The sequence below is a fragment of the Salvelinus alpinus genome, chromosome 5 (genome assembly GCF_045679555.1).
Source record: "Salvelinus alpinus chromosome 5, SLU_Salpinus.1, whole genome shotgun sequence".
Lineage (NCBI taxonomy): Eukaryota > Metazoa > Chordata > Actinopteri > Salmoniformes > Salmonidae > Salvelinus > Salvelinus alpinus.
The window spans coordinates 82,660,625-82,686,428 of record NC_092090.1 but is presented as its reverse complement, the minus strand read 5'-3'; the positions used below and the strand labels follow the sequence as shown (position 1 = coordinate 82,686,428).

At 39.0% G+C, this 25,804-nt stretch overlaps 1 protein-coding gene and 2 long non-coding RNA genes across 6 annotated transcripts; 2 read left to right on the top strand and 1 right to left on the bottom strand.

The window, feature by feature from the left end:
- Positions 1 to 4,446: 4,446 nt before the first annotated feature.
- LOC139577040 (uncharacterized) lies at positions 4,447 to 19,655 on the top strand. 2 transcript variants are annotated; one of them, XM_071403766.1, is made up of 4 exons: positions 4,447 to 4,709; positions 5,472 to 5,638; positions 6,696 to 6,776; positions 19,153 to 19,655. In XM_071403766.1, exons 1-4 carry the CDS (start codon positions 4,555 to 4,557, stop codon positions 19,293 to 19,295), a joined length of 546 nt encoding a protein of 181 aa, XP_071259867.1. In that variant the 5' UTR covers positions 4,447 to 4,554; the 3' UTR covers positions 19,296 to 19,655. The 2 variants fall into 2 exon arrangements, with proteins under 2 accessions (XP_071259867.1, XP_071259866.1); XM_071403765.1 differs by lacking the exon at positions 19,153 to 19,655 and adding an exon at positions 6,862 to 7,565.
- LOC139577042 (uncharacterized) lies at positions 14,830 to 24,340 on the bottom strand. Of its 2 annotated transcripts, XR_011675198.1 has the most exons (7): positions 23,643 to 24,340; positions 22,461 to 23,560; positions 22,279 to 22,348; positions 18,531 to 21,012; positions 17,807 to 17,869; positions 16,461 to 16,530; positions 14,830 to 15,194 (listed from the first exon to the last, which is right to left on the bottom strand). It is a non-coding gene; the product is annotated as an uncharacterized lncRNA (long non-coding RNA). The 2 variants fall into 2 exon arrangements; XR_011675199.1 differs by lacking the exon at positions 22,461 to 23,560 and having other exon boundaries at positions 23,643 to 24,323.
- Positions 22,754 to 25,405, top strand: LOC139577043 (uncharacterized). 2 transcript variants are annotated; one of them, XR_011675201.1, is made up of 3 exons: positions 22,754 to 22,872; positions 23,662 to 23,730; positions 24,989 to 25,405. It is a non-coding gene; the product is annotated as an uncharacterized lncRNA (long non-coding RNA). The 2 variants fall into 2 exon arrangements; XR_011675200.1 differs by having other exon boundaries at positions 22,754 to 22,876.
- Positions 25,406 to 25,804: the final 399 nt, after the last annotated feature.

The window sequence follows — 25,804 nt, the reverse complement described above, 5'->3', positions numbered from 1 at the left end:
TGCATTTCTCTTCAATCCACACACATCAAGTCAAGGTTTGAGATCATACATACTAGTGAGGTGGACAATAATATTTTCCACTTAATTCTTATACTTCACTACTGACATCATGTGCTGCTATTCCATATGGCAGCTCTCTTGTTGCTCTCTTGTACTCTGGTGTGGCTTGTTTGGCATTATGGCTTAATCAAGGCAACAAGCCTCGAGTGGATTAGGCTGGCTAATGACTTGATGCGGCTAGAGTAGACTCTTCTTTATATAGAAGGACGGCATACTGTACCTGTTAAAGGGCAACGTGTGTTGTTTGGGGACGTACCATGACTTCATCGTTGATTACAGCTGTCTGTATCGACGTGATTGCTAGGTATGAAGTTTGTGTGTTTGTTTGAGGGGATCTCACTTGGTTTCTAAATACAGAGTGACAAAGACTTAATGTAAACTAAATATGGACTTATTAGCCAGCCCTATTGTTTATGATTTTGTTGTCATGGAGGACTGATTAGGCTCATTGATTCGTGTAGAAAAATGAATACTGCGCTCATGGAATGGCATGCTTTGAGCACTACTGAAAAGTGCTATTTACATGTGAAAAGTGAATGCGGTATGCTGCATTTGCTATAGGCCTATTGTTTACATTTTTGTTGGTGACACTTTGATATCTTGATAATATGCAGCTGTTTAAAGGGCAAATCCACAAATGAAAAAATAACAAATTGTTTTGGTAAAAAGCTGATGGATGGGCCTGAAGAAATGTAACCACTCTCAGATTAATAGACAGAGCTATGGATGCAAGGACTGACCATCCATGATATCAAAATTATTGTTTTAACAATGTTATGAGGCATTTACAGTGTTTGTTTACATTTACAATGTTTACAAACACTGGAGAAAAACAAGCTTATATTTTGGGTTTGTCACGCCCTGACCTTAGAGTGCCTTTTTATGTCTCTATTTGGTTTGGTCAGGGTGTGATTTGGGGTGGGCATTCTATGTTTTGTTTTCTATGTTTCTTTATTTCTATGTTTTGGCCGGGTATGGTTCTCAATCAGGGACAGCTGTCTATCGTTGTCTCTGATTGGGAACCATACTTATGTAGCCCTTTTTCCCTCCTTTCAGTGTGGGTAGTTATCTTTGTTAGTGGCACTATAGCCCTCGGAAGCTTCACGGTTGTTTATTTTGTTTCTTGTTTTGTTGGCGACATTTTAAAATAAAATACAATGTACGCTTACCACGCTGCACTTTGGTCCAGTTCTTTTGATGGCCGTGACGGGGTTCTCATGGAATGTGACAGTTGAACTAAGCTCATAAGGAATTTCTAAGTTATATTCTTCAAGAATCAATGTATCCTTCTCTTCCTCCGCTCCTTTTCACCTCATCCTTTCATCCCAAATACTTTTTTATCCAACTCTTTCCTCTACTTTCCTCGTCTTGCTTCTCCCTAGCGCTTCTTCTTATATATAATTTATAAGTCCAAAAATGTATTTAGCAACTACAGATTGCCCCTTTAACTCTATCAAAAGTGTGCGAGTTTGAACATTAGGCCTATGGAAAAATGAAAATTATCAGCATGAATTAGATTGAGTAATAAAATACCCACTATTATTCCATAGGCTGGGATCCGCACTGTGCAGCTGTTGCAAGAGCGCATTTTCCACTGGCTGTCCACTGGTTTCAAAAACAATTATTGATAGGCAGCTTAAAACTTCTTGAATTCAACCATTATTGGGTTCAAATACACATTTAGATTTGTGAACAGCCGTCCACAACAACCACAATCCGCAAGGCTCAAATAGCTAAATGAGAGAGCAGCAGTGTGATTCACATTAATGCGCTATGTAGATATCAATAATAAGTGATATCCGTATTGCTGTAGACTACACAACTTCTGTCATCCTTACCTCCAAGACTTTATTCAAGTTGGATAAACTTTGGATGCCGACAGCAGTCATTACATTGGAAGACATAGCTTGGACTGTAGCCTACAAAAGCCTATTCCTGCTCTTTTTCCGCGATCCATCAAACCCATTTGGTGATTTATTTAGAATTCAAGGCACACTTAACCAGCATGGCTACCACAGCATTCTGCAGCAATATGCCATTCCATCTGGTTTGCGCTTAGTGGGACTATCACTTGTTTTTTAACAGGACAATGGCCCACCACACCTCCAGGCTGTGTAAGGGCTATTTGACCAAGAAGGTGGGTAATGGAGTCCTGCATCAGATGACCTGGCCTCCACAATCACTCGACCTCAACCCAATTGAGATGGTTTGGGATGAGTTGGACCACAGAGTGAAGGAAAAGCAGCCAACAAGTGCTCAGCATATGTGGGAACTCCTTCAAAACTGTTGGAAAAGGATTCCAGGTGAAGCTGGTTGAGAGAATGCCAAAAGTATGCAAAGCTGTCATCAAGGCAAAGGGTGGCTACTTTTTCAAGAATCTAGAATATAAAATATATTATATATATAAAATACACTTTTTTGGTTACTACATGATTCCGTATGTGTTATTCAAAGTTTTGATATATTCACTATTATTCTACAATGTAGAAAATAGTAAAAAATAAACACAAACCCTTGAATGAGTAGGTGTGTCCAAACTTTAGACTGGTACTACTGTACGTAAATGTGTATTTCATTCATTTTTTATTTTTTAAATAAATTTGATAAAAAAACTGTTTTTGTTTTGTCATTATGGGGTGTTGTATGTAGATTGAAGAGGAAAAAAACTATTTAATCCATTTCAGAATAAGGCTGTAACGTAACAAAATGTGGGGAAAAACTCAAAGGGTCTGAATACTTTACGAATGCACTGTACGTTGTAAATTTTCATTCATAGCCTAGGTTGTAATAACCTCATGATGGGTATAGTGAAAATTCTAGTATCATGTAGTAGCTTAAACTTATCGATATTACGTTGAACTGGGTGAAGGGAATATGAATGACAGTCATCCAATATGCTGTAATAGAAATAAGGCCATCCTCATAAAAAACATTACAGTCCTCCCTCATCTTAAACGATCCGACCGCCACTGATTCACAGACAGTGCTGACGTCATCTCGCGTGGACTTAGAGTTTGTTGTCATCTTACTGCAAGTCTTTTTCAGGACATCCACCCCTCCCTGGTAGAACTGAAAACTGTTGGTCAGGTATTGGACCTCTCTAGTCAGATCATCCATTATTTTGTTAGTTGAGACCACCAGTATTTGGAGAAAGCTGTTGAACCAATTTTTCTGTTGCTGTTACGATTGTTTGTAAACATATTATTGTTGATTTAAAAGATCACGCACCTGTGATAGTGAAACACTGTCCTCTCCATTACTCCAACCTTATTTAACTTTGGGCAGCGTGATGGTTTGAGCCAGGTTGAGCCAAAGTGTAGACATGTAGCTAGGGTTAGGGTTATGGCTATTGTTAGGGTTGAGCCAGGATGTGGACATGGAGCTAGGGTTAGGGTTATGGCTATTGTTAGGGTTGAGCCAGGATGTAGACATAGAGCTAGGGTTAGTGTTAGGGTTATTGTTAGGGTTGAGCCAGGATGTGGACATGGAGCTAGGGTTAGGGTTATGGCTATTGTTAGGGTTGAGCCAGGATGTGGACATGGAGCTAGGGTTAGGGTTATGGCTATTGTTAGGGTTGAGCCAGGATGTGGACATGGAGCTAGGGTTAGGGTTATGGCTATTGTTAGGGTTGAGCCAGGATGTGGACATGGAGCTAGGGTTAGGGTTATGGCTATTGTTAGGGTTGAGCCAGGATGTAGACATAGAGCTAGGGTTAGTGTTAGGGTTATTGTTAGGGTTGAGCCAGGATGTGGACATGGAGCTAGGGTTAGTATTAGGGTTATGGTTATTGTTAGGGTTGAGCCAAGGTGTGGACATGATGTTAGGGTTAGTGTTATGGCTATTGTTAGGGTTGAGCCAGGGTGTAGAAATGAAGTTGTGTGGAGAGACATGGCAGATGACAATGAGCATGGCTCAACTGTACAGTATTGTGTTCGAATATATTCCATATCATACTTTTTTCCTGTGGTTTTGTTATCTTGAATGCACCTCATTTCCTACATCAAGAGTGTTATGAACAGTTCAATGTTTACTCCCAAAAACACCTGCTGGCTTATCATCTTGGAGGAAACTGCTACATAGACTCGGTAGTACACCCCATGGCCAATAAAAACAAGTCAAAGAAAAACAAAGTGTCCTTTCTCTCTCTCTCTTTATGTGTGTCTGTGAGTGTGTGTGTGTGTGTGTGTGTGTGTGTGTGTGCGTGCGTGCGTGCGTGCATGTGTGCGTATCTCTCTCTCTCCCCTCATGGCATCTCACACTAGAAGGACAGTGAAATCTCCCAAGGTCAATCTGGTGTGTGAATAGATAATACTCATGTTCCCATGTTTCTAACAACGAGCAAGAGGTCACTCCTCATCATCTACACAATTAATGATCATCAGACCATCGAGCATCACTTCACGCAAACACATCTCAAAGCAGTCAACAGACCCTTTTCCTCTCAGAATAGGACTACAAGAACCACACCAACGATTTGATTGGATTCTAACTTGGATGTCAATCTGTCTGCAGAGAAAGATGATTATCTTGCGATATCTGATGGTTGTGCTCTCTAGCTGGCCCCTGGGAGAAACTTTTATTCTGAAATCCTCAGGGCAGAAACCCAAAGCAACGCCAACAGACTTTGCTCCAGTCATCACTCTGAACAGGTGAGACACACCTGGAGTAGATACTCTCAAGGAAGTCATAATCAAAGATATGATTGAAGAATATTATGATAGATGTTCTTTCTTAGCAGGCTGTTGGGCAAATGTTGCATTCCATTTTTTGGGGGTCATTTGCTATTGAGAGTATGATAATTACAATTATGCAGGCAATACATTATGGAACATCACTATGGCGTATCAGTCAATGTGACCTTAAAATTCACAGTGAATGCATGTTATGCTTTTCATTGATGAAATGATCTACATCGTTGATGACATCAATCCGTTTTGGGAGTTATTAGGTTAAAGTATAACCTACTTTATAACCTATTCCGATTATGTTATAGTTAGACATAAGTTAATTTAAATAAATGTGTGTTTCCATTGCAATGTACTTTAAAACTGACATGCTAATGTAATCAGTAAAAGCGGGTGTTTTGATCAGAGAAAATAACAGTGTTATTGCAACTTTAGACACCATACATTTACCCATTCTAAAGACATATCAATGTCATCCTGTTCTCTGAACACACTGTGATGTCAATAAGCCTGTTGTATAATCATGTCTTTATTATGGTTTCAATGTCAGACTATGTCTTAGATAAATATATGCATATTGCATCATAATTGTGGAAGGCATGAGGGAAGATTGTTGCCTTTTTTTCTTGGCTGAAGGAAATACATTTTATTGAGATGTTGATTGTCAAGTAGGCTACTGTATGAAAAAATCTGGGGAGTAATGGTCCCCTTATTGATTTGTTGCAGTTGCCAAGGGGAACCCCTGTCTGACATCAAACAGTTCCTTCTGAGGGGTCTGAACCTGCAGAGAGAGCCTCAGATGGAGGGGACTGGACTGGCCTCACTCAGGGAGCAGTGGATGGCTGCGTTCACAACCCAACGCAGTGACTCTCAGACAGCACTGGACAGCAATGGTAAAGCTGTGTAATGTAACTCAGAAGAGCATCACTGATAGTGAACACTTTTATTACATTAGATAATAGTCTGAGATTCCCACCATTTGTTTGAGTCACTTATTACACAGATTTGTTGAAGTCTGACATTATTCTTGTTCGTTCAATTAGTAATTGAATTACATTTTGCAGTAGCTTGGTGGTAGTTGAACTAAATTCAAATCTTGGTAGTGTTTTCACTAGTTCATTACTTGTTTGCCATGTAGTGGTGTAGCTCAGTTTATTTTTTAAGGAACTCAGTCCGGCTTTCAACTTACTCTTGAACGTTGTAATAGTAGAGTCAGTCATTATATACCTTAGAGAGCTATTCATAACTTGTCAGAAATGTACAGATCAACTAGCCCATTTCAGCTAACGTTCTTTAGCTAAGTTTTTTTTTGCCCATAGATTTTGTTGTAATGGGTGAGTCACTGAAATAATCCATGAATACACATTAGACATGGCAAAATATATAGAATTGCAAGAAAATTTGCTTTAAAACTGCAACATTTTCTCGGCCACCCCTCCCCATGGCAAAATGTATAGAATTGCAGAAAATGAACTTTAAACCTGCAAAATGTTCTCTCCGCCAACAAGAGGGGTGTGAACAGTGCTTGTGCCAATAGAAATAGACTACTGGAACTACACACAATTTTCTTTGCAAAAATAACAAAAAATATGGGTCAAGTATGCAAGATTTCCTTTCTTTTTCGGGATCAGACCTTCCTAATTTTCACTTGAAACATTGTTTTTGTGTTTAATAGGCTAAATTACACATTATGTTAACATCTGACTCCTGAGTAAACTGTTCTTGCAATTTGTTGTCTATGAAATTTTAGACTTAGATATAATAATTTTTCACGAAGTAGTTTGGATGTAGTGAACTACTTTTCAAAGTAACTTTAGTTAAGTAAACTATATGTTTCTTAGCGGTAGCTTTAGTTTAGCTTAACTAATTCCAGTGTGAAGTAATTGGTAGCTTGGTAAACTATATTTTCAGAGTAACTTTCCCAACAATGACTGTTATTCTCTATTTCAGCATGGAACTCCCAGCAAGAGTTCTCTGGAAATACAACAGGGTCACACTGCTGTCAACTGGTCTCTAAGATCTACATACAAGGTTTGACAAACACTCAAAAACCTTGCCAGTATGGTTTCCCATATGTGAAGTGACATGTGGTGTGTTGTCAGTCTGTCTCTGCTAGACCTGGGCTGGCAGAACTGGATCATCTACCCAGAGAGGTTTACCTTCACCCAGTGTGCAGCCTGCACCACACAGCTGAACCCTGCAGGCCAACAGTGTGGAGCGCACCTTCCCTCACAGGACTCCTCTCCAGAGGCAATGCATGTGCACCTTGCACCACAACTTAAAAGAACATTGACGCTACACTATAAAACATTGAAACTACACAAAGATAGATTACAGGTGTCACACTGCAAATGCATCACTAAGAAGTAATGAGAAGAATTGGCATGTGATTTTCAAGTTTTTAGTCAAACACACATTTTGCAAACACAATGCACATGTGCTGTTATTCCATCTGACTTCCATTGAAGTGTCTATTAGTGCTTTGTCTGTACAAGGGATCAAATAGAATGTCTTGTGGATCTCAGTACAAGGTCACAGGTTTAAAGGTTAGTTCCTTGATGATCTAATTGGTTCTCAAACTAGTTCAACCAGGAAATGGTAGACTCAAACTGACAGAGCAGATATCTTATCAGCCAAATATGATTTAAGGGTAAAATTCAGACACTATGTGCCCTTACCTCTTTCTACCCTCTGACCAAATCTGCCACTGGACAGATCATACCTGATTACTTAATTGTCTTTCAGTTCAGATGATCAATCTCTCTAGGAAGCAACCTTGCTAAGAAACATAACTATATTAAAATACTGTAGCTTTTTAAACTGTTATCCGATGGCTACTTACAGTACAGTGACCTTTCCTTTTTTAGCTTTCTTGCTGCAAACCTGCATCCCAACAACTGGTGCCAGTGCTCTACCTAGATGAATTCAACACACTGATCATCTCCTCTGTGTATCTGACCCGGGACTGCAGCTGCACACCAGCCATCAACCCCAATCGCCGTACTTAATAGACCTGTCCATTCTCCAACTGTTTTATACTATAGTATAGAGCTCTCTAAATAAGATCCATAATCTACATTTTATATAATGTACATGGTCATGTTCCCATACTCACATGAACCCCATCGCCTTACTAACTAAACATACAGTTGAAGTCGGAAGTTTACATACACTTAGGTTGGAGTCATTAAAACTCGTTTTTCAACCACTCCACAAATTTCTTGTTAATAATCTATAGTTTTGGCAAGTCGGTTAGGACATCTACTTTGTGCATGACACAAGTAATTTTTCCAACAATTGTTTACAGATTATTTCACTTATAATTCACTGTATCACAATTCCAATGGGTCAGAAGTTTACATACACTAAGTTGACTGTGCCTTTAAACAGCTTGGCAAATTCCAGAAAATGATGTCATGGCTTTAGCTTCTGATAGGCTAATTTTCATCATTTGAGTCAATTGGAGGTGTACCTGTGGATGTATTTCAAGGCTTCCCTTCAAACTCAGTGCCTCTTTGCTTGATATCATGGGAAAATCAAAATGAAACAGCCAAGACCTCAGAAAAATTATTATAGATCTCCACAAGTCTGGTTCATCCTTGGGAACAATTTCCAAACGCCTGAAGGTTTTTATTAAAAAATATATATATATATTTAACCTTTATTTAACCAGGTAGGCCAGTTGAGAACAAGTTCTCATTTACAACTGCGACCTGGCCAAGATAAAGCAAAGCAGTGTGACACAAACAACAACACAGAGTTACACATGGAATAAACAAACGTACAGTCAATAACACAAAAGAGAAATATATATACAGTGTGTGCAAATGAGGTAAGATTAGGGAGGTAAGGCAATAAATAGGCTGTAGTGGCGAAGTAATTACAATTTAGCAATAAACACTGGAGAGATAGATGTGCAGAAGATGAATGTGCAAGTAGAGATACTGAGGTGCAAAGGAGCAACACAAAAAAAACTATATGGGGATGAGGTAGTTGGATGGGCTATTTACATATGTGCATTGTACAGATGCAATGATCTGTAAGCTGCTCTGACAGCTGATGCTTAAAGTTAGTGAGGGAGATATGAGTCTCCAGCTTCAGTGATTTTGGAATTCGTTCCAGTCATTGGCAACAGAGAACTGGAAGGAAAGGCGGCCAAAGAGGAATTGGCTTTGGGGGTGACCAGTGAAATATACCTGCTGGAGTGCGTGCTACGGGTGGGTGCTGCTATGGTGACCAGTGAGCTGAGATAAGGCGGGGCTTTACCTAGCAAAGGCTTATAGATGACCTGGAGCCAGTGGGTTTGGCAATGAACATGAAGCGAGGGCCAGCCAACAAGAGCATACAGGTCGCAGTGGTGGGTAGTATATGGGGCTTTGGTGACAAAACGTATGGCACTGTGATAGACTGCATCCAATTTGCTGAGTAGAGTGTTGGTAAATGACATCGCTGAAGTCAAGGATTGGTATGATAATCAGTTTTACCAGGGTATGTTTGGCAGCATGAGTGAAGGATGCTTTGTTGCGAAATAGGTACCACGTTCATCTGTACAAACAATAGTACGCAGGTATAAACACCATAGGACCACGCAGCCGTCATACCGCTCAGGAAGGAGACGCATTCTGTCTCCTAGAGATGGATGTACTTTGGTGCAAAAAGTGCAAATAAATCCCAGAACAACAGCAAAGGACCTTGTGAAGATGCTGGAGGAAACAGGTACAAAAGTATCTATATCCACAGTAAAACGAGTCCTATATCGACATAACCTGAAAGGCCGCTCAGCAAGGAAGAAGACACTGCTCCAAAACCGCCATAAAAAAAGCCAGACTACGCTTTGCAACTGCACATGGGGACAAAGATCGTACTTTTTGGAGAAATGTCCTCTGGTCTGATGAAACAAAAATATAACTGTTTGGCCATAATGACCATCGTTATGTTTGGAGGAAAAAGGGGGAGGCTTGCAAGCCGAAGAACAACATCCCAACCGTGAAGCACAGGGGTGGCAGCATCATGTTGTGGGGGTGCTTTACTGCAGGAGGGACTGGTGCACTTCACAAAATAGATGGCATCATGAGGAAGGACAATTAAGTGGATATATTGAAGCAACATCTCAAGACATCAGTCAGGAAGTTAAAGCTTGGTCGCAAATGGGTCTCCCAAATGGACATAGACCCCAAACATATTTCCAAAGTTGTGGCAAAATGGCTTAAGGACAACAAAGTCAAGGTATTGGAGTGGCCATCACAAAGCCCTGACCTAAATCCCATAGAAAATTTGAAGGCAGAACTGAAAAAGCATCTGCGAGCAAGGAGGCCTACAAACATGACTCTGTTAAACCAGCTCTGTCAGGAAGAATGGGCCAAAATTCACCAAACTTATTGTGGGAAGCTTGTGGAAGGCTACCCGAAACGTTTGACCCAAGTTAAAGAATTTAAAGGCAATGCTAACAAATACTAATTGAGTGTATGTAAACTTCTGACCCACTGGGAATGTGATGAAAGAAATAAAAAATGAAATAAATCATTCTCTCTACTATTATTCTGACATTTCACATTCTTAAAATAAAGTGGTGATCCTAACTGACCTAAGACAGGGAAAGGATTAAATGTCAGGAATTGTGAAAAACTTAGTTTAAATGTATTTGGCTGTGTACGTAAACTTCCGTCTTCAACTGTATATCCATTCTAAATGTTCTATACTATGGTATACTATGGTGTATTGTTCTGTAAATAAGACCTATTTGTATGGTCACGCTCACATCCCTGATGTTGCAGATCAAAACATTGGGTTTTGGGACACAACTGAGACACACCTGAGAGTCAGTGATTAGACATGTTAGTAGTTCCATTACCTCTGGTCTGACCTGTGTTGTATTTCTCAGGGCATGCTGCACTCATTATTGTGGTGTAAACAGTACTTCTGGGAAACAAGGGACAATGTTTTAATATAAGACACACCCATCTACCCACAGAAAGTTATATGAAACATACAAATCACAGTTAGTGCATGTATGGGTAAGATGGAAACCTATTTAACTACCAGTGTGACATGAAAACATGAAAAGCTTCAAAACGGGGACAATTCTACCCAGATCTTCAGTGACAATATACTACAGACATTTTTTCAGACAGTTTCATAACAGAGGCCTATTAACTTTATTGCTGTGGTAAGGCAAAGGGAAGTGAAAGCAACGTTAGTTGCACAAGAACCCTCCCTCCTGCTGCTCACACACTGAGTGATTCACATTGGGGAATGCCACAGAGAGAAATGAGGACATAATAAACAAACTTCTTCCTTACCTGTTACATACCTTCAAGTTTCAATGTCACATACACAAGTACAGTGAAATGCCTTGCAAACTCAAAACCCAACAATGCAATAATCAATAACAATGTAATACTAGAAAAAAAAAACACACGACAAATAAGAAGAAATATGAAGAACACAATAAGTAAGTAAGTATACTATTACAGGGTCAGTTCCAATACCATATTTACAATTTGGATACTGGATTGATGGAGATAGATATGTATAGGGGTAAGGTGACTATGCATCAGGATATAAGATAAACAGAGTAGCAGCAGCTTGTATGTGAGTGGGTGTGCGTGGAGTCAGTATAAATGTATGTGCATATTATGTGTGTGAGTGAGTTTGTAGGGCCCAGCGAGTGTGTAGGGCACAGTGAGTATGTAGGGCACAGTGAGTGTGTAGGGCACAGTGAGTATGTAGGGCACAGTGAGTGTGTAGGGCCCAGTGAGTGTGTAGGGCCCAGTGAGTGTGTAGGGCCCAGTGAGTGTGTAGGGCCCAGTGAGTGTGTAGGGCCCAGTGAGTATCTAAGGTACAGTGAGTGTGTAGGGCCCAGTGAGTATGTAGGGTACAGTGAGTGTGCATATAGACAGGACCTGGGAGACAAAATTACTGATATAAGATGTATAAATGGTATAAACCATTTATGAAAAATAAAGTTATATTTCTGGATTTTCTATGAGAATAACTTGTAGTCAAATATAGTCAATGATACAGTATAACATTGTCAAATGTAATACTATCGAAACAAATATTCACCAAACACATACAGGCATCTACTTGCCTTATACATTGTATCCATATTGATATTATCTTGACCAGTAGCATTTAATTCCTTGTTGGCTGCATCTCTGGATGTCATCAAGCCATCCATTCACATGAAATCAATTAAAATGTAATTATGGAGTCATGTAAAGTGAGCAATATGCTTACCTGCGATGATCCTTTGCAGGAGGCAGCAGCCAGTGATCGAAGTTGGTCTCTACTCTGAACCACCTATAGTAGGAAAGGTCACTGTACTGTAAGTAGCCATCAGATATCAGTTTAAAAAGCTACAGTATTTTAATATAGTTATGTTCCTTAGCAAGGTTGCTTCCTAGCGAGATTGATCATCTGAACTGAAAGACTATAGGAAAACAATTAAGTAATCAAGTATTATCTGTCCAGTAGCAGATTTGTTCAGAGGGTAGAAAGAGGTAAGAAAACAAATAATAAAAGAAAGTGCAAAAGCTGTGTTGTAGTAAAAAAGAAGACATAGGGTAGTCACATAGTGTCTCCATTTTACCAAAAAAAGTCTGTTTGAGTCTACCATTTCCTGGGTGAACTAGTTTGAGATCCAATCAGATCATCAAGGAACTAACCTTTAAACCTGTTACCTTTTACTGAGATCAACAAGACATTATATTTGATCCCTTGTACAGACAAAGCACCAATAGATGTTTCCATGGAAGTCAGATGGAATAACAGCACATGTGCATTGTGTTTGCAAAATGTGTGTTTGACTAAAAACTTGAAAATCACATGCCAATTCTTCTCATTACTGCTTAGTAATGCGTTTGCAGTGTGGCACCTGCAATTTGTCTTTGTGTAGTTTCAATGTTTTATAGTGTAGCTTAAACATTATTTTAAGTTGTGGTTGCGGTGCAAGGGGCATTACCTCTAGAGGGGAGTCCTCTGAGGGAAGGTGCACTCCACACCGTTGGCCTGTGGGTTCCACCAGTCTGTCCACTTCACCCCCATCCTTGCTGACCTCCATTGGCTACCTGTCCCTCAAAGAATTGACTTTCAAATTCTCTTCCTTGTCTACAAAGCCCTAAATTACATTGGGCCTGCCTACCTGTCAGATCTACTCCCCACTTACAAACCTCCACGCACCCTACGGTCAAGCCAAGCAAAACTGCGTCATGCATGGGGACCGTGCCTTTTCCTGCCATGCATCACACCTTTGGAACTCCAAGACATCTCAGGGCTGTTTAGACTGTTGCGGTTTTTAAAGACTCCTCTTTATCGGCTGGTCTACCCTTCCTCCTAGACTTTGTTGCTTTTATGGTATGGTTATATTTATTTGCTTTGTTGAATTTTTTTTCTTTTTCTATTTTAACTTTTATTTTATGCACTTTTTGGTTATTCTTGTATATTGAAAAGGGCTTTACAAATGTAATTTATTATTATAATAATATTATCATCAGATATTGGGCTTTTAAAATAAGATACAAAAACATATTGGGGTGTTTACTCTTGGATGTGTAAATTAAGTGCAGTGTCCTTTCCTTTGTTAGGAGAGAGCTTATTTGTATGTCCTGTTTCGTTGTTGGTCTGTATACGTTTTTGTGAAGGATTTTGTAGCCGGTCTTGCTGAGGTATGTGTAGGCCAAAAGGACTTTGTGATTATTGAAATTGTTCACTTTAAAGTTATTAGTTATTTCATTTGTTCCCAGGGGGGAAGGGGAAGGCACCTTGGAAGTGCTTAGGCAAGAGGCCTGCGGGCATACATATACCCGTAGTATGTAACGTTACTCTGTCTATGCACACTATGTAAGACCTGGGCAGACAACCCTCTGTATTTTGGTTAGCGCGCCAGGTGGCGTTAAAGTTAGGTGGGTAGGCAGGTAAGGTAGGAGAGAGAACTCTTTAACTTTCTTTGCTTTGGTTCCGTCCAGCCCCTTTTCCCCACATTACCGTGTTAAGGAAATAAATTCCCAGTAAATGGTAATATTCTCTGCCTCTGTCATCCTTACCTGCAATCCCATACCTCTTTCACTCCACGGGGAGTTGAGTGTAGTAGGGTGTTGCGTTCCCTCCTTCAAGAGGCGTACGTAACAACATAGCAAAGCCAGAAAATATTTTTGTAAGGTACAAAGTATAATATTTTTAAATACATCTTTCAGAGCTGATAAGGTACATGAATGATAGAACCTTTCACAGGATCAAACACTTTTTACTAAACGTAAAGAAGCTGTTTTGACAAAAACCACAATGATGCGTTGCATGTCAGCCCTAACAACTATACAATACAGTAGGTTTATTCCATGAACAATAATGTGATTAAAGCTTGAAAGAAATCCCAAAACTAGATGAGCAACAAGGGACATTCAAAGTAGCACCTCAAAACCCAATGTTTTGATCTGAAACATCAGTGATGTGAGCATGACCATACATAATATAAAACATTGAGAATGGACGTATGTTTAGTTAGTAGGGTGATGGGGTTCATGGGAACATGACCATGTACAGAATGTAGAATCTAATGTAGAAAACAGTTGGAGAATGGACAGGTCTAGTAAGACGGCGATGGGGGTTGATGGCTGGTGTGCAGCTGCAGTCCCGGGTCAGATACACAGAGGAGATGATCAGTGTGTTGAATTCCTCCAGGTAGAGCACTGGCACCAGGTGTTGGGATGCAGGTTTGCAGCAGGAAACCTAAAAAAGGAACACTGGCTTTTATCCAGCTGCAGGGGGAGTCGGTAATTGCAGTATCTCCTGACGAGAGGGCGGGACCAGAGCTCCAATCCGCAATGGGGCCGACCAATCAGCTGCCTGGGGGAATCAAGGAAGCCATTTTCTGAAATACACACATACATACACACAAACCCACAACACAGAAACTGGGGGACGTAACACGTGTTTTAACATTCTTCTCTAAATAAGGAATATTTCACATGCAGGCACCAGAGACATTGTTTCTGTATTATTTCTCAAATTCAAAATGTTTGTATTACTGATGTATTAATTTTGTGGCAGTAACAGTAGCTCTCTGCTAGGTCAACAATGTAGAGACTTTGAATTTTTATTACAAGTTTTATTATTCATTTTGACAGTGTATGTATCTGTATAAATTCACATAAGGGATTTTATGTTGCATGAATTCATCAAAATTAAATGAGCTTTATTTAAATATAATCATGTTCACCACTCTAAAATACTAGACTCAATGTGTGTGGACATAATCGTAATTAATATTTCCAAAACACATTTTGGGTAAAAAAGAGATTAATTTGAACACATAAAAAAATACATGACAAATAACTAATGGAATAAAAAAAGGCACTTTTAATGCAGAAAATCTCTCCTCTGCCCTTTCTGGACAACAACATAATCGTGGTTTTGGTCCACGACCCAGCTTTATTCATTGCTATGGCAGCCCTGGAAACACAGGAAACAGAAGGTTAAATCAACAAACCACAATGATGCTTTGCATGTCAGACAAATGTTTTGATCTGCAACATCAGTGATGTGAGCATGACCATACATAATGCAGTAGGTCTAATTTACAGAACTTTACACCATAGTATAGAACATTGAGAATGGACATATGCTTAGTTAGTAGGGCAATGGGGTTAATATAATTACATTATATAAAGCATACTGTAAGTAATCAACTATTACTAAGTAACCAACTATATTGTAAGTAAACATTGTGTATTGTATTGGGACTAGGGCTGTCAAACAATTTAAAACAATTGAGTTAAAAATCGCAGAATTTGCTGTGATTAATCACAATTAATCGCAAATTGAGAATTTGCTCAAATTGGAGCTGTAAATTACGATTTTTTTTTATACAGATAGCATTACAAGAATATTAACGTCTTGATTTTGTCCAGCGTAACAGTTAGCAAAATCAGGTTAATTTATAAAGCACACTTTCTTTAACCTCGATGAGTATGTTTACATGCACACTGATACAACTGATTATGCAATAGTCATGTAAACACCTTACTCTGCTCATCTTAATCAGTGTAAGGTCAGAATCGAAGTGAGCATAAGCTGATTAAATATTTTTTGGGAAAACTGTCTAATTACTAGGACATCTAAACACCTTAATCTGCATTCCAGCGGTGTATCTGATCTGCACATGTGCTAGCACTAGCCAAGCGAGCCTCCCTCTTTAGCTCAGAAGAGAGTTGGGAACAACTGAATGTATGCGTCTTAAAAGTAGTTTTCACATACAAACTTTATATGTCCATACTCAGAATCAAATATGCTTCTCAAAAATAACATGGTCGCTGTGGTAGAACGTTTACTTTGATTGCCGATTTTATGCTTTTAAGAGCGTGCCATCAGGTAGCCTGATTTCAGATGTGTACATGCAAACAGGATAATTAGGGAAATCTTTCTTTTTGCAAAGCATGTAAACGTTTTAATTTAATTATTATATTAATCTGACTATCCACATGAATCACATTATTGAGTGCATGTAACCATACTCAACGTCAACTTGTTTTGACATGGCATTGTTTTAGCTGTGTAGAGTAATGTATTTTGGTTGTTTTCAGAGGATTTTCAATGCTTTCCGACAATGCGATTAATCACGATACACTGACATTACAAAAAGTTAACTGATGAACTATGACAGCCCTAATTGGAACACAACTGAGAGCCAATGATTAGACATGTTAGTAGTTTCATTACCTCTGGTCTGACCTCTGTGTTGTATTTCTCAGGGCTGGCTGCACTCATTGTTGTTGTGAAAACAGTAATTCTGAGAAACAAGGAACATATTTTTAATATAAGACACACCCATCTACCCACAGAAAGTTATATGAAACATACAAATCACAGTTAGTGCATGTATAGGTAAGATGGAAACCTACTTAAATACCAGTGTGACATGAAAAGCTTCAAAACGGGGACAATTCTACCCAGATCTTCAGTGACAATATACTACAGACATTTTTTCAGACAGTTTCATAACAGAGGCCTATTAACTTTATTGCTGTGGTAAGGCAAAGGGAAGTGAAAGCAACGTTAGTTGCACAAGAACCCTCCCTCCTGCTGCTCACACACTGAGTGATTCACATTGGGGAATGCCACAGAGAGAAATGAGGACATAATAAACAAACTTCTTCCTTACCTGTTACATACCTTCAAGTTTCAATGTCACATACACAAGTACAGTGAAATGCCTTGCAAACTCAAAACCCAACAATGCAATAATCAATAACAATGTAATACTAGAAAAAAAAAACACACGACAAATAAGAAGAAATATGAAGAACACAATAAGTAAGTAAGTATACTATTACAGGGTCAGTTCCAATACCATATTTACAATTTGGATACTGGATTGATGGAGATAGATATGTATAGGGGTAAGGTGACTATGCATCAGGATATAAGATAAACAGAGTAGCAGCAGCTTGTATGTGAGTGGGTGTGCGTGGAGTCAGTATAAATGTATGTGCATATTATGTGTGTGAGTGAGTTTGTAGGGCCCAGCGAGTGTGTAGGGCACAGTGAGTATGTAGGGCACAGTGAGTGTGTAGGGCACAGTGAGTATGTAGGGCACAGTGAGTGTGTAGGGCCCAGTGAGTGTGTAGGGCCCAGTGAGTGTGTAGGGCCCAGTGAGTGTGTAGGGCCCAGTGAGTGTGTAGGGCCCAGTGAGTATGTAGGGTACAGTGAGTGTGCATATAGACAGGACCTGGGAGACAAAATTACTGATATAAGATGTATAAATGGTATAAACCATTTATGAAAAATAAAGTTATATTTCTGGATTTTCTATGAGAATAACTTGTAGTCAAATATAGTCAATGATACAGTATAACATTGTCAAATGTAATACTATCGAAACAAATATTCACCAAACACATACAGGCATCTACTTGCCTTATACATTGTATCCATATTGATATTATCTTGACCAGTAGCATTTAATTCCTTGTTGGCTGCATCTCTGGATGTCATCAAGCCATCCATTCACATGAAATCAATTAAAATGTAATTATGGAGTCATGTAAAGTGAGCAATATGCTTACCTGCGATGATCCTTTGCAGGAGGCAGCAGCCAGTGATCGAAGTTGGTCTCTACTCTGAACCACCTATAGTAGGAAAGGTCACTGTACTGTAAGTAGCCATCAGATATCAGTTTAAAAAGCTACAGTATTTTAATATAGTTATGTTCCTTAGCAAGGTTGCTTCCTAGCGAGATTGATCATCTGAACTGAAAGACTATAGGAAAACAATTAAGTAATCAAGTATTATCTGTCCAGTAGCAGATTTGTTCAGAGGGTAGAAAGAGGTAAGAAAACAAATAATAAAAGAAAGTGCAAAAGCTGTGTTGTAGTAAAAAAGAAGACATAGGGTAGTCACATAGTGTCTCCATTTTACCAAAAAAAGTCTGTTTGAGTCTACCATTTCCTGGGTGAACTAGTTTGAGATCCAATCAGATCATCAAGGAACTAACCTTTAAACCTGTTACCTTTTACTGAGATCAACAAGACATTATATTTGATCCCTTGTACAGACAAAGCACCAATAGATGTTTCCATGGAAGTCAGATGGAATAACAGCACATGTGCATTGTGTTTGCAAAATGTGTGTTTGACTAAAAACTTGAAAATCACATGCCAATTCTTCTCATTACTGCTTAGTAATGCGTTTGCAGTGTGGCACCTGCAATTTGTCTTTGTGTAGTTTCAATGTTTTATAGTGTAGCTTAAACATTATTTTAAGTTGTGGTTGCGGTGCAAGGGGCATTACCTCTAGAGGGGAGTCCTGTGAGGGAAGGTGCACTCCACACCGTTGGCCTGTGGGTTCCACCAGTCTGTCCACTTCACCCCCATCCTTGCTGACCTCCATTGGCTACCTGTCCCTCAAAGAATTGACTTTCAAATTCTCTTCCTTGTCTACAAAGCCCTAAATTACATTGGGCCTGCCTACCTGTCAGATCTACTCCCCACTTACAAACCTCCACGCACCCTACGGTCAAGCCAAGCAAAACTGCGTCATGCATGGGGACCGTGCCTTTTCCTGCCATGCATCACACCTTTGGAACTCCAAGACATCTCAGGGCTGTTTAGACTGTTGCGGTTTTTAAAGACTCCTCTTTATCGGCTGGTCTACCCTTCCTCCTAGACTTTGTTGCTTTTATGGTATGGTTATATTTATTTGCTTTGTTGAATTTTTTTTCTTTTTCTATTTTAACTTTTATTTTATGCACTTTTTGGTTATTCTTGTATATTGAAAAGGGCTTTACAAATGTAATTTATTATTATAATAATATTATCATCAGATATTGGCCTTTTAAAATAAGATACAAAAACATATTGGGGTGTTTACTCTTGGATGTGTAAATTAAGTGCAGTGTCCTTTCCTTTTTTAGGTTTCCTGCTGCAAACCTGCATCCCAACACCTGGTGCCAGTGCTCTACCTGGAGGAATTCAACACACTGATCATCTCCTCTGTGTATCTGACCCGGGACTGCAGCTGCACACCAGCCATCAACCCCCATCGCCGTCTTACTAGACCTGTCCATTCTCCAACTGTTTTCTACATTAGATTCTACATTCTGTACATGGTCATGTTCCCATGAACCCCATCACCCTACTAACTAAACATATGTCCATTCTCAATGTTTTATATTATGTATGGTCATGCTCACATCACTGATGTTTCAGATCAAAACATTGGGTTTTGAGGTGCTACTTTGAATGTCCCTTGTTGCTCATCTAGTTTTGGGATTTCTTTCAAGCTTTAATCACATTATTGTTCATGGAATAAACCTACTGTATTGTATAGTTGTTAGGGCTGACATGCAACGCATCATTGTGGTTTTTGTCAAAACAGCTTCTTTACGTTTAGTAAAAAGTGTTTGATCCTGTGAAAGGTTCTATCATTCATGTACCTTATCAGCTCTGAAAGATGTATTTAAAAATATTATACTTTGTACCTTACAAAAATATTTTCTGGCTTTGCTATGTTGTTACGTACGCCTCTTGAAGGAGGGAACGCAACACCCTACTACACTCAACTCCCCGTGGAGTGAAAGAGGTATGGGATTGCAGGTAAGGATGACAGAGGCAGAGAATATTACCATTTACTGGGAATTTATTTCCTTAACACGGTAATGTGGGGAAAAGGGGCTGGACGGAACCAAAGCAAAGAAAGTTAAAGAGTTCTCTCTCCTACCTTACCTGCCTACCCACCTAACTTTAACGCCACCTGGCGCGCTAACCAAAATACAGAGGGTTGTCTGCCCAGGTCTTACATAGTGTGCATAGACAGAGTAACGTTACATACTACGGGTATATGTATGCCCGCAGGCCTCTTGCCTAAGCACTTCCAAGGTGCCTTCCCCTTCCCCCCTGGGAACAAATGAAATAACTAATAACTTTAAAGTGAACAATTTCAATAATCACAAAGTCCTTTTGGCCTACACATACCTCAGCAAGACCGGCTACAAAATCCTTCACAAAAACGTATACAGACCAACAACGAAACAGGACATACAAATAAGCTCTCTCCTAACAAAGGAACACTGGCTTTTATCCAGCTGCAGGGGGAGTCGGTAATTGCAGTATCTCCTGACGAGAGGGCGGGACCAGAGCTCCAATCCGCAATGGGGCCGACCAATCAGCTGCCTGGGGGAATCAAGGAAGCCATTTTCGGAAATACACACATACACACAAACCCACAACACAGAAACTGGGGGACGTAACACGTGTTTTAACATTCTTCTCTAAATAAGGAATATTTCACATGCAGGCACCAGAGACATTGTTTCTGTATTATTTCTCAAATTCAAAATGTTTGTATTACTGATGTATTAATTTTGTGGCAGTAACAGTAGCTCTCTGCTAGGTCAACAATGTAGAGACATTGAATTTTTATTACAAGTTTTATTATTCATTTTGACAGTGTATGTATCTGTATAAATTCACATAAGGGATTTTATGTTGCATGAATTCATCAAAATTAAATGAGCTTTATTTAAATATAATCATGTTCACCACTCTAAAATACTAGACTCAATGTGTGTGGACATAATCGTAATTAATATTTCCAAAACACATTTTGGGTAAAAAAGAGATTAATTTGAACACATAAAAAAATACATGACAAATAACTAATGGAATAAAAAAAGGCACTTTTAATGCAGAAAATCTCTCCTCTGCCCTTTCTGGACAACAACATAATCGTGGTTTTGGTCCACGACCCAGCTTTATTCATTGCTATGGCAGCCCTGGAAACACAGGAAACAGAAGGTTAAATCAACAAACCACAATGATGCTTTGCATGTCAGACAAATGTTTTGATCTGCAACATCAGTGATGTGAGCATGACCATACATAATGCAGTAGGTCTAATTTACAGAACTTTACACCATAGTATAGAACATTGAGAATGGACATATGCTTAGTTAGTAGGGCAATGGGGTTAATATAATTACATTATATAAAGCATACTGTAAGTAATCAACTATTACTAAGTAACCAACTATATTGTAAGTAAACATTGTGTATTGTATTGGGACTAGGGCTGTCAAACAATTTAAAACAATTGAGTTAAAAATCGCAGAATTTGCTGTGATTAATCACAATTAATCGCAAATTGAGAATTTGCTCAAATTGGAGCTGTAAATTACGATTTTTTTTTATACAGATAGCATTACAAGAATATTAACGTCTTGATTTTGTCCAGCGTAACAGTTAGCAAAATCAGGTTAATTTATAAAGCACACTTTCTTTAACCTCGATGAGTATGTTTACATGCACACTGATACAACTGATTATGCAATAGTCATGTAAACACCTTACTCTGCTCATCTTAATCAGTGTAAGGTCAGAATCGAAGTGAGCATAAGCTGATTAAATATTTTTTGGGAAAACTGTCTAATTACTAGGACATCTAAACACCTTAATCTGCATTCCAGCGGTGTATCTGATCTGCACATGTGCTAGCACTAGCCAAGCGAGCCTCCCTCTTTAGCTCAGAAGAGAGTTGGGAACAACTGAATGTATGCGTCTTAAAAGTAGTTTTCACATACAAACTTTATATGTCCATACTCAGAATCAAATATGCTTCTCAAAAATAACATGGTCGCTGTGGTAGAACGTTTACTTTGATTGCCGATTTTATGCTTTTAAGAGCGTGCCATCAGGTAGCCTGATTTCAGATGTGTACATGCAAACAGGATAATTAGGGAAATCTTTCTTTTTGCAAAGCATGTAAACGTTTTAATTTAATTATTATATTAATCTGACTATCCACATGAATCACATTATTGAGTGCATGTAACCATACTCAACGTCAACTTGTTTTGACATGGCATTGTTTTAGCTGTGTAGAGTAATGTATTTTGGTTGTTTTCAGAGGATTTTCAATGCTTTCCGACAATGCGATTAATCACGATACACTGACATTACAAAAAGTTAACTGATGAACTATGACAGCCCTAATTGGAACACAACTGAGAGCCAATGATTAGACATGTTAGTAGTTTCATTACCTCTGGTCTGACCTCTGTGTTGTATTTCTCAGGGCTGGCTGCACTCATTGTTGTTGTGAAAACAGTAATTCTGAGAAACAAGGAACATATTTTTAATATAAGACACACCCATCTACCCACAGAAAGTTATATGAAACATACAAATCACAGTTAGTGCATGTATAGGTAAGATGGAAACCTACTTAAATACCAGTGTGACATGAAAAGCTTCAAAACGGGGACAATTCTACCCAGATCTTCAGTGACAATATACTACAGACATTTTTTCAGACAGTTTCATAACAGAGGCCTATTAACTTTATTGCTGTGGTAAGGCAAAGGGAAGTGAAAGCAACGTTAGTTGCACAAGAACCCTCCCTCCTGCTGCTCACACACTGAGTGATTCACATTGGGGAATGCCACAGAGAGAAATGAGGACATAATAAACAAACTTCTTCCTTACCTGTTACATACCTTCAAGTTTCAATGTCACATACACAAGTACAGTGAAATGCCTTGCAAACTCAAAACCCAACAATGCAATAATCAATAACAATGTAATACTAGAAAAAAAAAACACACGACAAATAAGAAGAAATATGAAGAACACAATAAGTAAGTAAGTATACTATTACAGGGTCAGTTCCAATACCATATTTACAATTTGGATACTGGATTGATGGAGATAGATATGTATAGGGGTAAGGTGACTATGCATCAGGATATAAGATAAACAGAGTAGCAGCAGCTTGTATGTGAGTGGGTGTGCGTGGAGTCAGTATAAATGTATGTGCATATTATGTGTGTGAGTGAGTTTGTAGGGCCCAGCGAGTGTGTAGGGCACAGTGAGTATGTAGGGCACAGTGAGTGTGTAGGGCACAGTGAGTGTGTAGGGCACAGTGAGTGTGTAGGGCCCAGTGAGTGTGTAGGGCCCAGTGAGTGTGTAGGGCCCAGTGAGTGTGTAGGGCCCAGTGAGTGTGTAGGGCCCAGTGAGTGTGTAGGGCCCAGTGAGTGTGTAGGGTACAGTGAGTGTGCATATAGACAGGACCTGGGAGACAAAATTACTGATATAAGATGTATAAATGGTATAAACCATTTATGAAAAATAAAGTTATATTTCTGGATTTTCTATGAGAATAACTTGTAGTCAAATATAGTCAATGATACAGTATAACATTGTCAAATGTAATACTATCGAAACAAATATTCACCAAACACATACAGGCATCTACTTGCCTTATACATTGTATCCATATTGATATTATCTTGACCAGTAGCATTTAATTCCTTGTTGGCTGCATCTCTGGATGTCATCAAGCCATCCATTCACATGAAATCAATTAAAATGTAATTATGGAGTCATGTAAAGTGAGCAATATGCTTACCTGCGATGATCCTTTGCAGGAGGCAGCAGCCAGTGATCGAAGTTGGTCTCTACTCTGAACCACCTATAGTAGGAAAGGTCACTGTACTGTAAGTAGCCATCAGATATCAGTTTAAAAAGCTACAGTATTTTAATATAGTTATGTTCCTTAGCAAGGTTGCTTCCTAGCGAGATTGATCATCTGAACTGAAAGACTATAGGAAAACAATTAAGTAATCAAGTATTATCTGTCCAGTAGCAGATTTGTTCAGAGGGTAGAAAGAGGTAAGAAAACAAATAATAAAAGAAAGTGCAAAAGCTGTGTTGTAGTAAAAAAGAAGACATAGGGTAGTCACATAGTGTCTCCATTTTACCAAAAAAAGTCTGTTTGAGTCTACCATTTCCTGGGTGAACTAGTTTGAGATCCAATCAGATCATCAAGGAACTAACCTTTAAACCTGTTACCTTTTACTGAGATCAACAAGACATTATATTTGATCCCTTGTACAGACAAAGCACCAATAGATGTTTCCATGGAAGTCAGATGGAATAACAGCACATGTGCATTGTGTTTGCAAAATGTGTGTTTGACTAAAAACTTGAAAATCACATGCCAATTCTTCTCATTACTGCTTAGTAATGCGTTTGCAGTGTGGCACCTGCAATTTGTCTTTGTGTAGTTTCAATGTTTTATAGTGTAGCTTAAACATTATTTTAAGTTGTGGTTGCGGTGCAAGGGGCATTACCTCTAGAGGGGAGTCCTGTGAGGGAAGGTGCACTCCACACCGTTGGCCTGTGGGTTCCACCAGTCTGTCCACTTCACCCCCATCCTTGCTGACCTCCATTGGCTACCTGTCCCTCAAAGAATTGACTTTCAAATTCTCTTCCTTGTCTACAAAGCCCTAAATTACATTGGGCCTGCCTACCTGTCAGATCTACTCCCCACTTACAAACCTCCACGCACCCTACGGTCAAGCCAAGCAAAACTGCGTCATGCATGGGGACCGTGCCTTTTCCTGCCATGCATCACACCTTTGGAACTCCAAGACATCTCAGGGCTGTTTAGACTGTTGCGGTTTTTAAAGACTCCTCTTTATCGGCTGGTCTACCCTTCCTCCTAGACTTTGTTGCTTTTATGGTATGGTTATATTTATTTGCTTTGTTGAATTTTTTTTCTTTTTCTATTTTAACTTTTATTTTATGCACTTTTTGGTTATTCTTGTATATTGAAAAGGGCTTTACAAATGTAATTTATTATTATAATAATATTATCATCAGATATTGGCCTTTTAAAATAAGATACAAAAACATATTGGGGTGTTTACTCTTGGATGTGTAAATTAAGTGCAGTGTCCTTTCCTTTTTTAGGTTTCCTGCTGCAAACCTGCATCCCAACACCTGGTGCCAGTGCTCTACCTGGAGGAATTCAACACACTGATCATCTCCTCTGTGTATCTGACCCGGGACTGCAGCTGCACACCAGCCATCAACCCCCATCGCCGTCTTACTAGACCTGTCCATTCTCCAACTGTTTTCTACATTAGATTCTACATTCTGTACATGGTCATGTTCCCATGAACCCCATCACCCTACTAACTAAACATATGTCCATTCTCAATGTTTTATATTATGTATGGTCATGCTCACATCACTGATGTTTCAGATCAAAACATTGGGTTTTGAGGTGCTACTTTGAATGTCCCTTGTTGCTCATCTAGTTTTGGGATTTCTTTCAAGCTTTAATCACATTATTGTTCATGGAATAAACCTACTGTATTGTATAGTTGTTAGGGCTGACATGCAACGCATCATTGTGGTTTTTGTCAAAACAGCTTCTTTACGTTTAGTAAAAAGTGTTTGATCCTGTGAAAGGTTCTATCATTCATGTACCTTATCAGCTCTGAAAGATGTATTTAAAAATATTATACTTTGTACCTTACAAAAATATTTTCTGGCTTTGCTATGTTGTTACGTACGCCTCTTGAAGGAGGGAACGCAACACCCTACTACACTCAACTCCCCGTGGAGCAGGGGTGTCAAAGTCAAATGGACGGAGGGCCAAATAAAAAATTTAGCTACAAGCCGAGGGCCGGACTGTTCGAATGTTCATTGAAAAATTTTTAAATGACGCATATAGTCTAGTGAACCTAATTGAACCTACTGAAAACATAACAAATATATTCC

What these genes read in the sequence shown, in the direction of transcription:
- LOC139577040 (XM_071403765.1), top strand. Translation starts at nt 4,555, where the DNA reads ATGTCAATCTGTCTGCAGAGAAAGATGATTATCTTGCGATATCTGATG. An exon ending in CCAGTCATCACTCTGAACAG is followed by an intron (nt 4,710 to 5,471) that starts GTGAGACACACC and finishes GATTTGTTGCAG; the next exon opens with TTGCCAAGGGGAACCCCTGT. An exon ending in CTCTAAGATCTACATACAAG is followed by an intron (nt 6,777 to 6,861) that starts GTTTGACAAACA and finishes TGTCTCTGCTAG; the next exon opens with ACCTGGGCTGGCAGAACTGG.